This window comes from Camellia sinensis, chromosome 4 (genome assembly GCF_055761805.1).
Source record: "Camellia sinensis isolate YWXY chromosome 4, ASM5576180v1, whole genome shotgun sequence".
NCBI classification, from domain to species: Eukaryota; Viridiplantae; Streptophyta; class Magnoliopsida; order Ericales; family Theaceae; genus Camellia; species Camellia sinensis.
In genome coordinates this window covers 105,582,033-105,597,170 of record NC_138964.1, presented here as the reverse complement: position 1 = coordinate 105,597,170, position 15,138 = coordinate 105,582,033, and the positions used below count along the sequence as shown (strand labels likewise).

Below are 15,138 nucleotides of genomic sequence, written 5' to 3'. Positions count from 1 at the left end.
TCAATCCCTTATTTGGCCTCATTTTTGCATGAGTTGATAGCCCTCTTTGTTTCTGTTTTTGGACCTTGGTCCGAACTGAAAGTGGCCTTGTTTTGGCCTATACTTCATGTTTCATTCACACTTTTTTTCTGTTTGGTGATTATTTTGTATACTTCATGTTTTAGCACCTTTTGAGCTTCATTTTACATCACATTTTTAGCATATTTGTATACTGATTTTGAGACTGCCATATACTGTAAATGTTCATATTTTTGGTACATCTTCAGTGTTGTAGAAGGAAATTTTTCAGTTTGGGTTTTGTTTATATCACTTGCTTCATTACCCCTTGAAAATACCGTATTCTTGCATGCCATTTTTGCCATATCTATACTTACTGTTTGGCCATGCTATAAACTGGAAAAGTGCTTATTTTGGGACTGTCTAGCTTCTGTCTTTGCATTGCGTGTCCATATTGTGCATGTTTAGCGTAGCTATAGGCCATTTCGGGTGCCTAATGTTGCATTTCGGGGCATTTCCTTGCATTTCATGTCGTTTCGCCTCATTTCGGGACTGTTTTCCCCCTTATTTTGTTGCTGAAAATCCATTACCATGTTTACATACCATTTTCATGTCATTACATCGCATTTTGCCATCGCCTCGGTTTGCGTGCCCGTGTGCACGCATTTCGAGGCACTTCATTTTTATCCGACGGCATCCGATGTGATTGTGGCTGAGGCTCACTCATGTCGGTATAAGTCCATATCACATTTTCATGTTATTACATCGCATTTTGCCATCGCCTCGGTTTGCGTGCCTGTGTGCACGCATTTCGAGGCACTTCCTTTTTTATCCGACGGCATCCGACGTGAGTGTGGCTGAGGCTCACCCATGTTGGTATAAGCCCATTTGTCATTTCATCGCATTTCTGCATCGCCTCGGTTTGCGTGTCCGTGTGCACGCACTTCGAGGCATCTCATTTTCATTGTATCTGTCATCGCCTCGGTTTGCGTGCCCGTGTGCACGCACTTCGAGGCATCTCATTTTCACTGCATCTATCATCGCCTCAGTTTGCGTGCCCGTGTGCACGCATTTCGAGACACGTATTATTTTCTCGGTTCGCGTGCCCGTGTGCACGCATTTCGAGGCATCTCATTTTCAGCATTCCGTCATTTTCTCAGTTTGCGTGCCCATGTGCACGCATTTCGAGGCATCTCATTTTCATAGCATTGTGTATGTTAGAATTGTATATTAGTCGCATTTCATGCATATCATGCATGTTGCATTGTGTCCGGTATAGGAGTTAGCCCGGGCACGGGAAACGAGGTACATTTCGTACTCCGAGTGGCGGAATGTGTCTCAATTCCCCAGTCGCCAACACTCCGGATTACCCATGATGGAGTTAGGTTTTAGCTGTAGTTTCATGTGCATTCATCCTATATTGAGCTGTGCATTTCGACTCTTCGGCCATCATGCCTCGGTATGCGTGATTGGTGGCACGAGAATCGAGACATGCATATATTTGTGCAAATACATTGCTATGCCCCTTTCCTGCTCTCTGTTGCAGCAAAACGCAGAATCAGCAACTTTTCGAGGGTTGGCATGCATTTCAAGAAACAGGTGTAAACAGAGGCTAATTGGGGCATTCCGGTGGATTTCCGCGCAAGACAATCCGGACATGCATCATCCATCAGAAGCAAGGCAGTCCCTGGCCTGCACGCCAGTTTTATTTGCTTTCTTAGTTAATTCTTTAATTAATTAGAATTTTGTAATATTTTTGGACTGTAATATTCTTTTATTTGGGGACTGTAATATTTGGACTGTATATTTATTTGGACCCTCCGAGTGAGGGCACAACTGTAATAAGTGTGGGTGAGTGCGATGCATGTCTTCCAACCCCACGTCTTTCTCCCTTTTATTTATCCGCTTACGATGGTTAGATTAGGGCATGTTTAAATTAGCATACGGTATGACAGCATGTTTGCATCATTCATCTGTATTGCATGCATCGGGCTCGGCACATCATACTAACTGCATTGTACTTTCAATTTCAAAAGTTGAATACATGATAGTTGTAACATTTCATATGCCATCTTAGAATAGCCGAGCCTGCTATAATTGCATTTTGCATGTGTTGCATTAGGCATTTTTGCATACTTAGGATCATGCATGATTTCTAACAAGTGTCTATTTTGGCTTGGAGTACTCGGTAAGCTTTATGTTTTAGCATCCTTGCATGCGTGTGAGTGTTGCCATGAATAGCATACTTACCATGAGGCTAATTGCTTATATGATATATCTGTCTGAATGCCTGTGGGTGGAGGTTGGGTTATCTAAATTGGAATAAAACATAAAATGTTTTGTTCCAATTCTGACGATCCAGTCTATACTTATTTGCTGTACGCATCACATAGTAACCTAGGCTAAATAACCGGAATAAGAACTCACAATGTTTTCAAAAATTGATATCATGGTTAGTAGAGGCCGGTCTATGACCGGGCGAGCGGGGGTGCTCACGAAGTGACCTTCCCCAATCGTACCCAAGTTCCCGAGCCGAGGCAACTTTGGTGATGACGGACACGTGGCCTTTTGGCACCGAGTCAGGGTTTCCTAAATTTCCCAAAATAAAATATTTAGGTGGCGACTCTGTATCTGGCAAAGCAGTCCATGTTTGGCACTTCTTTCAAAATCAGTTTCTCAAAAACGATTTGCCGGATTTGGACTCTTTGGTTCAAGATTAAGAACCGTGACAACTTTAAGAGTCCGAGCTGTAGCGAGGTCCCCCCGCGGGCTTGTTACAGCATCCCATTCTTTTATCTTTTCTACATTTGCATTGGCATTGGGGTTAGAAGTGGCTCGGTTAGCATCTCCACTCAATGTAGAGTCAACTATGGGTGGTGAAATTGTTTTGGACCAGGGGTGTCGGGGTTGTGATATATAGGTTGCCGGTCGCCAACTTTTTTTTTCTTTTGCATTGATTGATATGTCGAGCTTTGATGCTATTTTGGGCATGGATTGGTTGTCTTTGTATCGGGCCATTATAGACTGTTACTGTCAGAGGGTTACTATATGCACCTCGAGTGGTGATTGTTTTTATTTCTTGGGGGATAAAGTCGATAGAACCTTATTGTCTGTGTATGATCCGCGTGGTTGAGGTGAGCTTAGTTTTTTTCTTGCTACATTCTTAGGTGTTGAGAGTGATATGGTCCGAGTTGAGTTATCGGGAGTAGTTTGTCAATACCCGGATGTCTTTCTCGAGGATCTCACTGGTTTACTACCTCACCGTGAGATTGAGTTCTCTATTGATTTAGTGCCTAGCAGGACACTTATTTCTATGACATCGTATAGATTTACACCTGTTGAATTAAGTGAGTTAAAGATTCAAATCTAAAAATTACTTGATAAAGGTTTTATCCATCCTAGTACTTCGCCTTGGGGAGCACCGACTCTTGTTGCCAAGAAGAACGACGATGCATTACAACTTTGTATTGATTACCAGAAGTTGAACCAGGTAACTATTATGAGCAAGTACCCAATGCCTCATATAGATGATTTGTTTGACCAATTGAAGGGGTCTTGTTGTTTCTCTAGGATAACCTTGAGATCGAGTTATCACCAATTGAGGGTAAGGAAAGAGGATATCCAGAAAATGACCTTCCGTACGTGATATGGCCATTACGAGTTCCTATTGATGCCTTTTGGGTTAACCAACGCACCAGCCATATTTATGGATTTGATAAATGGGAACTTTCGTGAGTTCCTAGACCGTTTTGTAGTTGTTTTTATTGATGACATCTTAATTTACTCACCCTCTGAGGAGGAACACTTGCAAGTTGTGCTGGAGTTACTTAGAACCCACAAACTATATGCTAAGTTCGGGAAGTGTGAATTCTGGTTAAAGGAAATTAAGTTCCTAGGCCATGTGGTATCCAGGAAATGAGTGACTGTAGACTCATCTAAAATAGAAGCAGTACAAAATTGGGAACAACCTAAGAATGCCTTCAAGATCCGTAGCTTCTTGGGGTTGGCCAGGTATTACCGTCGGTTTGTGAAGGATTTCTGTAGGTTAGCCTCATTGTTGACTAAGCTGACGAGGAAGGCGATCAAATTTGTGTGGAGTGAGACTTGTGAGAAGTCATTTCAGGAGCTTAAGGTTAGACTTATCACTGCTCCAGTGTTGATTATTCTGGAGAGAGGTTTAGGCTATTCAGTGTATTATGATGTATCACGGGAAGGTTTTGGTTATGTTTTGATACAAGAGGGAAATGTAGTAGCTTATGGCTCACGTCAGTTGAAAACATATGAGAAAAACTATCCTACCCATGACTTAGAACTAGCAGCTGTGATCTTTATCTTGAAGATTTGGAGGCTTTAACATTATGGTGAGAGGTTTGAGGTGTTTTCTGATCACAAGAGTCTGAAGTACTTGTTTTCACAAAAATATATGAATTTGAGGTAAAGGAGGTGGATGGATTTCATGGAGGATTACGACTTTGAGTTACACTATCATTCGGGGAAGGCCAATGTTGTGGCTGATGCTTTGAGTAGAAAACCCATTAGCAATGTGGCTAGTATTGTCATTCGGGAATGGGAGATATTAGGTGCTATTGGCGAGTTTGATTTGCATCTTGGTGAGTCCGTTGAATCAACAGTGTTGTTTATGATAGTTGCACAACTTACACTAGTGAACAGAGTTATAGAAGCACAGAGGGGTGACCTTGAGGTAAAAAAACTTTTGAGGAGAAGATATCTAGCGAGAAAGTAAAGAAAGACCTGAACGTGTATTCCAACTCAAGTGTTAGATACCTTGACCGTCTTTTCATACCGAAGTCTTGCCGAGAGGAGGTACATCAAGAATTCCACCATTTACGCCTTGCGGTGCACCTAGGAGGCAGAAAGATGTATCATGACCTTAGCTGCCAATTTTGGTGGAAAGAAATGAAGAAGAATGTAGTTGTGTTTGTATCGATGTGCTTTACTTGTCAACAAGTGAAAGCCAAGCATCAGAGGCCAGCGGGTTTATTACAACCCTTACCTATAGTCGAGTGGAAGTGGAAGCAAGTCACGATGGATTTTGTTGTGGGTCTTCTGAGGAGTTAATAGGGTAATCATGCCATATGGGTGGTAGTTGATTGTTGACTAAGTCAGCGCACTTTTGTATTTATGCGCACAAGTGACTCGGTAGATTATCTTGCCGGCTAGTATATTAGGGACATAGTTCGACTTCATGGGGTCCTTATGACTATTGTTTCAGATAAAGATCCTCATTTCACGGCTCGGCTGTGGCAGAGCCTACAGAATGCCTTGGACAGTAGATTGACTTTTAGTACCACCTATCATCTTCAGACTAATGGGCAATCAGAGCATACCATTCAGATGCTTGAAGATATGCTTCAGGGTTGTGTTCTTGACTTTAAGGGGTCATGGGAGAGGCACTTGCCCTTAGTAGAGTTTGCCTATAACAACAATTTCCAGTCGAGTATTGGTATGGTACTGTTTGAAGCCTTATACGGCCGACCGTGTAGATCTCCTGTGTATTGGGTTGAGGTGGGTGATGCACCTATGATAGGTCCAGAGTTAGTCTGGGAAACGACAGAGAAAGTTGCACTTATCCGTAAGAGGTTAGTTACATCTCAGAGTCGTTAGAAGAGCTATGTCGGCCATAGAAGGAGACCATTATCCTTTGAAGTGAGAGATCACGTCTTCTTGCAGATATCACCTAGACAGGGTTTAATGAGGTTTGAGAAGAGCGAAAAATTGTCTCCTAGGTTTATTGGGCCTTTTGAGATCCTTGAACGAATTGGGGAGGTAGCTTATCGCCTGGTCTTGCCGCCACAGCTTTCCAGCATTCATGCCGTGTTTTATATATGTATGCTTCAAAAGTATAAGCTGGATCCATCACATGTGTTGGATTGGACGGAGTTAGAGGTAGACAAGGATGTCTCGTATGAGGAGAGACCCATTAGAGTTTTAGATACTCGAGACCAAGTCTTACGAGGTAAGACAATTCCTTTAGTAAAAGTGTTGTGACGATACCACAGGGTTGAGGAGGCCACTTGGAAGCGTGAGTCGGAAGTTCGTGAGAAGTATCCGGACCTATTTGTTGATGTTTGAACATGTATTGAAAACTTTGTTATGTTAATGTAATATAAACATTGCATATGTTTTGGAAATGTAAATTGTATATTCAGTATTGCATATTCGTTATTCATGTTGACGAGAGTGGATGACGAGTGGATGGGTTATAATGTTAAGTTTGAATTGCTATCATTATTGTAACTAGTTTAAACATGGTTTTAATGTTTGGTTTAAAATTTCAGGGATGAAATTCCTTAAGGGGGAGGTTATAGCGATTTTGGTTTAGAACTGACCCATTAGATATTTTGGATCTGGGTTTCATTGTCTTATATAGTTGTTCATGCCTTGTTTTCTCTCATTTCTCTTTGAGTTTGGCTTTTGGGATGTGTTGGTTGCGTTTGGAACAGGTTGGTAGTTTATTTTTCAAACTGTTGCTGCCTAGAAATTTGCTTCTTCACTCGAGCGACACTTTTTGTGCTCGAGCGGTCCTTGTGAACTCCTAATACTTTTGTAGGTCTGCAGAGATACTAGGTATTGGTATTTTTTGCTCAAGCGGTATTTCTTGCACTCGAGTGGTGTTCACTCGAGCGAGTCTTCTTGTGCTCGAGTAGTGGTCCTCTGTTTGTAAAACTTCTAGGAGTTGGTATTTTTCGCTCGAGCAAAGATTCTTGTGCTCGAGCAGTACAACTTATTGTGTGTGGTCGCTCGAGCGACACTTATTGCGCTCGAGCAATTTGTGTGTATATCAGTTCATAAACAACCATTTTTTAGTCACTTTTTCATTTCTCTGTCTCTCTATACATTTCAAAACCCTAATTTCTCTCTTACTCTCTCTCTAAAACTCATTAATTTCCCTAAAATATACCTAGACTCGTCGATCTTTTCACATGTGCCCCTTTGTTAAAAAGATAGAGCTTGACAATGGCTTCGTTCTAATTGGAGCAAAGTTGATTTTCGGCGTCCTTGAGTTTTCTACACTTTTCTTCTCGTCTTCTAAGTTTGAGGTATGGATTCTTTGCACTTTCTATGAGTTTTAACTTAGCTATTTGTGCTTTGAAACAATATTGTGATTTGGGAAATTTTTGAACAAATCTAGGGTTTTTGGTCAAAACTCAAAAGAGGGATTTTTTAATAGTTTCATGGAAATGGTTGTGGGATTTGAAATGAGATTAAGTTATGATAAAACAGTTGATTTCGATATGTAGAATTGATTTTGGAAGAAAATGGGGTTTTGCCCTAATTGTGTTAAATGTTGATTTTATATAAATTATGGAATTGGTGTTGGGAATAAGAAATTAGATGGGTTTTGATGAGGATGGTAGAGTTGGATATGTATTACCACTCACATCTTGTAATTTAGAGGGTTTATCCTTTTTGATAATTGATTATCTGTTTAGAAATATATGTTTTGGGCTATCAGTGGAGGATAACCATGATTGTTGTAGAAATTGCATGAGAATTAAGAGAATTAAAACTATTTTCTCATTCAATTTCATTGAGCATTATCTTATACCTTTACATTGGAAATGTTTATCATTTTGAAAAAAAATAGGTGAATTTGGGAAATATGTATTGTCTTGTTGAAATAAGATGGCCTGAGTGTCCATGGTGAAAGTCCTAAAAATTGCGCATATACATGGGTGCCGATCCCATGGATGAAATTTCCATAAAATGGTAATAGTAGTGCTTATATTGCCTACGTTTATATAGGTGTAGATTTTCAGTTTCCCGCGGATGAAATTTCTATGAAAGGTTGTATTTGTTTGAGATTCCCAGAGTGTGATTCACTGCCTTGTTTTTTATTGTAAAAGAAATGATTTATGAATCATGATATTAACTTGGCATTGCATAGTTTTGGAAAGAGATATAAAATGTTTTGGCACAAGCATTGCATATTCATTCACCTTATAGTTTTGTTAAGATTCATATACTATGTTGTATTATTTCGACTAGGCTTTGGCTCACCTTATGTGGGAAAAACATTTTAGGTGCAGATGATATGCCTCCGCTAAGGCAATAGCTTGGGGGCACTTGGAGCAAGAGCTTCATTTTGTTGATTTTTGTATATATTTTGCACAAACCAAGGGCCTTTAACTATATTGGACTTAAATTCCACTTTTGTTGTAACTAAGCACAGTCTTGGAAAGTCGTAAGCCTTTAAGGCATTTCTTATTTGTTTTAACTTTCATCCTATTTCCTTATTATGTAACATATGCTATTGATTCAGGGTTATGCTTGTAAATGTATATCAACGTATGTTATTCTTTTGTAAAACTTAATTGGAAGCTAATGAAAGATAATTACTCTATCATAGTTGTCACTTATTGATGTTGTAGATGGGTTATTGCACTTATTTCAGGGCGTTACAGTTTTTAACAACATAGTTCTTTGCCATGAACACATGAGCTATATGGCAAATACTTTATAAAGCCATTACCACTTTATTGTGACTCTATTTATCATTTATTGTGGTAAGATACTTAATCATTAATTGAGATCATGCTTACCACTTATTATGACAATACTTACCACTTATTGAGATAATACTCACTACAACAAAAAAGGGTTTTTATGGCACGCAATGCACGCCGTAAAAACCCTTCCACGACGTGCAGCGCGCGTCATATTATGACCAGTTATAGAAAGTCATTCACTTTCAACGACATAAAACTATTTAACGGTAGATTTTGTACGTCGTCGTTACTTTTTCTAGAACATCCTATAGTACGCTGTTAAAAATTATTTAACGACAAATTTTGTGCGTCGTTGTTACTTTTTCTACGACTACTTTTGCACGCTGTTAATTGGTGAGACAAATAACGACGTTGATTGCGCGTCATAAAATTTGTAATACAACAACTTATTATGCCTGTCGTAGAATATGTAGTTTTTTATTTTTATTTTTAAATTCAGCAGGTTCTATTTGACCAATTTTGTACAATCTAACAAATATTACAAACAAGCATTACAAAACATCAATCAACCACCAAAATATTGTTTGAAACATCAAAAAGAAACTATATCCATAAATTATAAAACATTCAACAATTGTCTATACATTCCAAACATTCGAAAACTATATCCTTAAGTTCTAAATTGTACAAAAAGTTTAAACCATCCAAAACTATGCATATCTAACTTTCTAAACATATTGACAACTATTAAGAGATTATCTAAAACTACTGACAACAGTTCCTATAACAGTTGTTGTTGCAGATGCAGCAAATCCACTTGCTTCTATCACAGGGACGAGGGTGCCCAATGTATGTGTTAAGGCACCTAAACCCGTGACAATAGCTGGAGCAACTAACCCTGTTGCATTTCTTGTCTGCATGACAAAGGAAACTTCATTTTAAGTCCAAAAACCGATGACTCAAGGATAAAAATATTTCTTGAGGTATTAAGAAATGATCAAGAAATTTTAAAATATCAACAAAACATTTCCAAAATTAATAAGATAATTCAATGGCCCCATAAAAGCAATGTCATATAAGCCAATCACATGCCGAAGGTAACTTTTTCTTAGTTATAAACTAAAGCAAATAAATCCATTTTTCAATACACAATAAACTTTTTTAAAAGAACAAACTTAATTATGCACCTAATCAACTAAATAAACTAGACGAAACCATTTAATAACAACAACATCAATTAAGGGCATTAGGCTTACAAAGAACTATCAGCAAGTCTTTTAATTTAAAAACAAACATCTTTTAGTCCAAAAATACTAACCAACAGCTACAATAGAGTACATATTCGAAATCAAATAAAAATATTTTACCTGCCTCCATGATAATTCGTAACTGCTATAGCAGCCACCATATGGGGTTGATGACAAAAACTAGATTGCTAAAAAAACAAAGGAATGTAGGTAAATAAGAAACAATGAAAATAAAAAAATTAACTCCAATGAACTAAAGCAACAAAGACAGCATAAGGTAGAGCTTAACCTAAGAAGCCAACCTAAGAAGCCGTAAATTCCTTTTCTTTTCTCTTCTTGTAGAAACCCACAATTTCAAATCCTTTGCCACAAAAGAGTAAAAAAATGCCCATTTTGGTACAATGTAAAAACAAAGTAATATATATTTTATAGTTCTAAAAGCCTTGGCATTTATATGACAGTCATTTCTTATTACCATGAAGTACATGTTAATTCTCTAGATTAAATAAGATTTGCATTGACCCATAATTTAAACCAAGAGGGTAAAGTTTAAAGAAGCATGTCACAACAAATTATCTCTAGATTACATAAAAAAAAAAACTATGCTCACCCATGATTACTCCTGCTTGCAAGGAAAAATAGATTACACAATTCATAATCAACCACAGTTGCCACTGTCTAAACCTTTCATAATTTTGTTATAGCACTCCACAATAAGTATAAAGTTTCTTATTCTAACAGAGGAAAAATATGCAACACACTAATTTTCGAGAAAAACCTACAAGTTCAAATTTTCTGAAAAATGCCATGTAACACAGCTAGTCTTGAAGTTGGACACTCTTTCTGCCTAGCTTTGAACCACTAATATCATCAAACCCTTTACTAAAACCCCTTACCAAAAATCATTCAAACCCACCCAATTGCAATCCACACATTCCCAATTCAAAGTAGCCAAAAAAATTCAAATTACTGTTTTAGCTTAGATCTGATACGAAGCCTTACACCAAGAATTCCTATCTTTCACATCCAACATTATAACTTCCTTTGCATGTTTGATCCTTTCCTCAGCAATCTCTGGCTGATTATCAGTACCTTCAAAGATAACAAAGAATTAGGAAAGTAGATAAATGCATTTATATTATGATTGATGCATAGCCTTTGACTCGAAAAAAGAGTGAGCTCTGCAATGCTTCCATTTGTTGTGATTAGATCTCCAAATTATTTTATATTTACACTTTATACAAGCCTTAGCAAACCAAAAGTTGAAAATTAGAGACCACAAATAGCATGAGAAGGAGGCTACTTTCTGATTTGAAATGATAAACCAATCTGAATTTTCTCTTATATATTTTACCTTCCTTTGACTGACTAGAAAATATGCCCTATTTACATTTTTACAAGAATACTCACCTAATATAAAAATCATAAATAATCTTTTTTCTTTTATCTCCATCTATCATGCTTCTCTTTTTTTCTTTGGGCAAGCAAGGGAGTTATTCTTTGTACTCCCAAAGTTTCTAGACCAGTTAAATTTGATGATTACCAAATTGTCTTTAGCAAATATAGTTGGCAATACAAGGGCAAAAAAGTTAGTCAAGAACACAAAAATTCTAACAAAATTCACCATCTCTAGGCCTGTTGCTTCCATCAACACCACAACAAAGGTACTAGATTAAAAGACATCAATGAAACTAGTGGCAAAAAAACAAACAGAAGGATTCAGAACTCAAGAAGCTCAAAATCAAAAAATAGATAGAATGGTGAATGTTTTCTCTTTCCTTCTTCCTTTTGAGACAGCAAAAAAAACCAGTAAATGTTTTTGGAACAAGAATACGATGATAGGTACAAGCAACGTAAGTTACAACATTATTATTAACTAAAATAGATTCATTAATCTCCTAAATAAACTCACTGTAAATAAATGGCCCAAACATTCTAGATCTAAAATAGAGAGCACTTCATAAATTATCTCCCAAAGAACCAAGAACCCAAGTATAATGTAACCATAAGAGAAAACAGAATAATAACTTCTTGTCTTTTAATAAATATGGAAGATTATATTCAAGAGGAACCAAGAGAAAACAGAAAAATAACACTGAACTAAGATCCTTGCATTGAGCCATTCTTCTTTCTAGCATAGATAATTGATAAAGTATCTTTTTGTTTGGACCCTACATTAGATATAAACTTATTGGTAGTTGAATATACACAGATGAAATAAAAACACACATCACTGTTGAAATTGGAGAAACAATGGAAATATATCAGAACTCAAAAACATAACCTTGCTTAGTGCAAGTGAGCAGTTTTTTGCTGAAGGTAGATCTCCATTTTTCCAAATGCAGTTACCTAAGCAGAGCCAAGCAACTGCCAGAGATGGATTCAACTTCACCTGGAATAACATCAGCCAATTTCAAAACGTAACCCTCAGCCTGAGCAATGCAGCACATGAAACAACCAGGATTGAAACTTTTTTTTTTCTGACTTACAGCTTTTGACAGGTGGTCTTCTGCTTCTTTTCTGTAATTAGGAAATACATCTAATATCTTTCCCTCAAATATTCATATGGCAGTCCATTATGATAACCTAGATTAATACATCAGAATATTAATTTTTTTTAAAGAAAAAATATTTATACACCTTAAGTCAATGCCTATTGTTAATCTATTTATTTCCTCAAGGCCAAACTATAATAGACCACTAGCTTCAGTAGAAAAGATACAATTGATTCTTCAAGCAATAATGGCAAATCATCAAAGTCAGAAATATCACATCACAAAGGTATGGTAAATTCTTGTAAATCCATGCAAAGCAAGAATTTACCTAGAGCTAGGTCTTCAAATCCTTTCGTTGTATTGCCAAAGGTTCCTACATTTTTTAAATTCTGCAGAAAAATCAAAATGAAAGAATGCAACGATCTTATCCCTATGACCAAAAAAGTACATGATCCCCCCCCAACCTTTCAGCAGAAAACATAAATTATAACTTAAATTATGGGATAAACTTTCATGTCTACAACTATTTCAAGCAACAAACAGAAATGCATTTATCAGTCTCTTAACAAATATAATTCCACTGGAATGAAATGCATTCAAATAATGCCTTTGAATCAAAAATTAAGTGAATTAAGTGAATCATGTGATTCAATTTTCCATTAATTACAATTCGCTACGATTTATTATGATTCAACGCGTCAAAAAGTAAGAACGGACACGTGCATTCAATGCGTCAAAAAGTAGTCCTAGCCTCTTTACCTTCAAAGTCGCAAAGAGAAAGTCCATATCAGCCCCCTTTTTCCCGGTTCCGAACAGAGGATTCATAACAACAGTATCAACAATTGGACCTACACAAGAAATCAAGATCACTACTTTGGTAAATGAACGAATACTATAGTAAGCTTAGCATCTCCCACAGAAATATATTAAGCAAATATATCATGTTACATGAATTGCAACTCAATACCAATAGCCCCAAATGCTATACAAGAATATTTCTAAGGGAAATATCCAAAAGATAAATTAACTATCAACACATCTCTTAAAGAACAGTTTGCAATGTCTTCAAGAAAACAAACACTTCCCTCCAAGTCAGTCCAAGTCTAGCAGTTCCCTGGATAAAATTGTGTGGTATAACTTCTTTGATGCTCAATTTTGGCATTCTATATACTATTTGAGTTAAGGAATGCACCACACACACAAACACATAATTACTAATGACAAAAGCATACTGAACTTCTATTGTGTGTGCATGTTAGAGAGAGAGAGTTTTGTTTTTGCCCATCCATTGTATTTTTTCTGTAAATGTGCGATGAGCCAATTAGTGAGAATAATAAAAAAATAAAAAATAAACTGAAAACAGAGTGCCTAATTTGGCTGGAGGCTTGGAAAAAGAATAAAGATAGGTAGCCTAGAGGGATTCTCATTGTGAAAGTTTGTGTAACTGAAAGGGAGATAAAGTGATTTACCTCTCCATCGTAAATTCCTCACATCAATCTGAACAAACTCTACATCTAACGGCATTTTTTATCAATTAATGAAGCAATACTACATCAGTCAACTGCCGTTAAAAAACAAAATGACCCAAGTATTGAGTGCACCTCCAAAATCACATCGATCAGCTAGTTTCGTAAAGACAACAACATTATACTTCTTTGTATAGGGAACTCTAGTTCCCCCAACTGTGTTTGAATCTTGGATTTAGGGAAAAACTGAGCCGAGTTAAATAGTGGATTGTTTAAAGTTAGTTTCAAAATTTAGAAGAAATTTATGATGTGCACCTTAAAAAGACACTGTCAAAAAATTTATGCTACTTTGTAATAAAAATTTCAAATAAGCAAATATTTAACGTGTACCTTATGAATGTGTTACCTGTGGTGTTTGTTATTGGTTTTGCTTATTGTTTTTTTTCATTTTTTTTTTTTTGGGTGTGGGTATATTGTTCTAGAAACAAAATGGTAATTAGAGGAAGAAAGTTCTGCGAAATTCAATGTTTGTCGTTACTAAGAAATCCCATTTCTAATCTGTTAAATTTTATCATGTTATAGTGACTCCGTAACTACTACTAGTCTGAAACCCTGTTTCTTCGTTGCCCATTCATCAATTTCAATTTCAATTTTCATTTTATAGTTGGTCAAAACCTTGAATGAATGATCATTGTGTAAGTCTATATATTTAATATATACACATAGATACATATATACACACACACAGAGAGACAGAGACGCATATATGGCTATTGATGAAGATCAAGGAATCATTCAAGGTAGCATACCTGGAGAAACTAGAGTTAAACCTCCATAGAGTAACTCTGACTCTCCTTCGAGGTCTGACTCTTCTTTGACTCGGTCTCCCACCTGAGCGACAACTCGTCAAAGTAATTCTACAACTCGATTCGACCAGACTCAATCTCGTTCACAAATCTGAGAGAGAGAGAGAGAGAGAGAGAGAGAGATGCCCCAAATGAGATGTGTTTAGGGAAAATCTGAGAGAGAGTGAGAGAGAGAGAGAAGAGAATAGAATAGAAGGGTATAAGTGTGTACCATTCCTTATCTCCTTTCATGTGCCCGACGCTATTAAGTGGAGTTGTACTAGCGATGGATGTCCTTCGAACCAGTGTCTGATGATTAGAATCTATTATAAGCCCAAACAATTGATGTATATTTTCTTTTCCTAAATATTTTTTTTTTGTTTTTTTTGGTGAATTGGTGCCAAAAATTTTATTTTGGTGCTTCTTTGTTTTTGATCATACAATTTACGACATACATTGTCTGTCGTAAAAATTGCAATACTTTTAACGGCAGGCGTTGTGTGCGCCGTAAAAAGGCAATACTTTTTAACGGCAGGCGTTGTGTGCGCTGTGAAAAGTATTCACTTTTCACAGCTGGTGTATGTGCGTCGTATATAATTGATGTATTAACGGCATGT

The 15,138-nt window shown here is 36.9% G+C and overlaps 1 protein-coding gene across 28 annotated transcripts; it reads right to left on the bottom strand.

The window, feature by feature from the left end:
- Positions 1 to 9,051: 9,051 nt before the first annotated feature.
- Positions 9,052 to 14,858, bottom strand: LOC114294705 (uncharacterized). Of its 28 annotated transcripts, none has more exons than XR_003640576.2 (8): positions 14,754 to 14,848; positions 14,486 to 14,633; positions 12,970 to 13,058; positions 12,539 to 12,599; positions 12,205 to 12,301; positions 12,000 to 12,107; positions 10,718 to 10,807; positions 9,052 to 9,382 (listed from the first exon to the last, which is right to left on the bottom strand). XR_003640576.2 is itself a non-coding variant. In XM_028238849.2 (6 exons), exons 3-6 carry the CDS (start codon positions 13,033 to 13,035, stop codon positions 9,234 to 9,236), a joined length of 366 nt encoding a protein of 121 aa, XP_028094650.1. In that variant the 5' UTR covers positions 13,036 to 13,058; positions 14,486 to 14,633; positions 14,754 to 14,848; the 3' UTR covers positions 9,052 to 9,233. The 28 variants fall into 28 exon arrangements, 2 of the variants coding, with proteins under 2 accessions (XP_028094650.1, XP_028094653.1); XR_014327234.1 differs by lacking the exon at positions 14,754 to 14,848 and adding an exon at positions 9,836 to 9,903 and having other exon boundaries at positions 14,486 to 14,743; XR_014327231.1 differs by lacking the exons at positions 12,539 to 12,599; positions 14,754 to 14,848 and adding exons at positions 9,836 to 9,903; positions 10,005 to 10,076 and having other exon boundaries at positions 14,486 to 14,743.
- Between the last annotated feature and the right edge of the window lie 280 nt (positions 14,859 to 15,138).